The sequence below is a fragment of the Auxenochlorella protothecoides genome (assembly GCF_000733215.1).
Source record: "Auxenochlorella protothecoides strain 0710 unplaced genomic scaffold scaffold30, whole genome shotgun sequence".
Taxonomy (NCBI): domain Eukaryota; kingdom Viridiplantae; phylum Chlorophyta; class Trebouxiophyceae; order Chlorellales; family Chlorellaceae; genus Auxenochlorella; species Auxenochlorella protothecoides.
This window is the reverse complement of record NW_011934162.1, coordinates 350458-351120: the sequence shown is the minus strand read 5'-3', so window position 1 is coordinate 351120 and position 663 is coordinate 350458. Positions and strand designations below refer to the sequence as shown.

Here is a 663-nt window from a genome sequence, read left to right as displayed (position 1 = left end):
CGCGGGAGGGGACCGCCTTCCTGGACCGCGCCGCGCGCTCCGCGGACGCCGCGCTGCAGATGCGGGCGGTGCAGATACAGCGTCTGCTGGCGAGCGGAGCGGAAGTGCAGTGTGCCGCACTGCCCTACGACGCCGCGGCGGCCGAGGTGGAGGTGGACCCGAGCCTCCCTTTCCTGAACGCCTACGTTCAGGAGGTGCGCTGGAGGTGTAGTTTGGTTGTCACCTGGGGGGTGGAGAGGGAGTTCTGTGTTGCGTTTCTGCCTGGGTGCCCAGCCTCGGTGCCGTGAGGCTGGGACCACGCTGAGGGCTGGCTCCCAGGCTTGTCGCGCCGTTTCACGCTTCCTGGGCCCTCGATGCCATGCACCCCACATACATACCCCCCCCTCACGCACATCCCCCCACCCATCCCCCAAAACAAACGCAGGCAGAGAGGGCTGGCGCGCCGCCCTACCTGAGCAAGGAGGACCGCGCCTCGCTGGGCCTCGGGCCGGCGCCCTCCCCGCCCTCCCTGGACCGCGCCTCGCTGGGCCTCGGGCCGGGGGGGCTGGACGGCCTGTACCACACGCTGCCTGCCGCCCAGCCGCAGGGCAGCCTCAATTTTGCCGCGTACGAGCGCGCCGCGGCGCCGGCGTCGGGGCGTGTCACCGGCGCCCCGGACGCGGG

At 72.2% G+C, this 663-nt stretch overlaps 1 protein-coding gene across 1 annotated transcript in view; it reads left to right on the top strand.

Annotated features, from left to right (window-relative positions):
* Nucleotides 1–663, top strand: part of F751_2914 (AP-4 complex subunit epsilon) — a gene marked incomplete at both ends in the record, with an annotated part of 5937 nt that overhangs the window by 3146 nt on the left and 2128 nt on the right. The window contains 2 exons of the mRNA XM_011398227.1: nucleotides 9–194; nucleotides 425–640. Of these exons, the coding sequence (XP_011396529.1) occupies nucleotides 9–194; nucleotides 425–640 (402 nt within the window). The remainder of the gene's footprint in view (nucleotides 1–8; nucleotides 195–424; nucleotides 641–663) is intronic.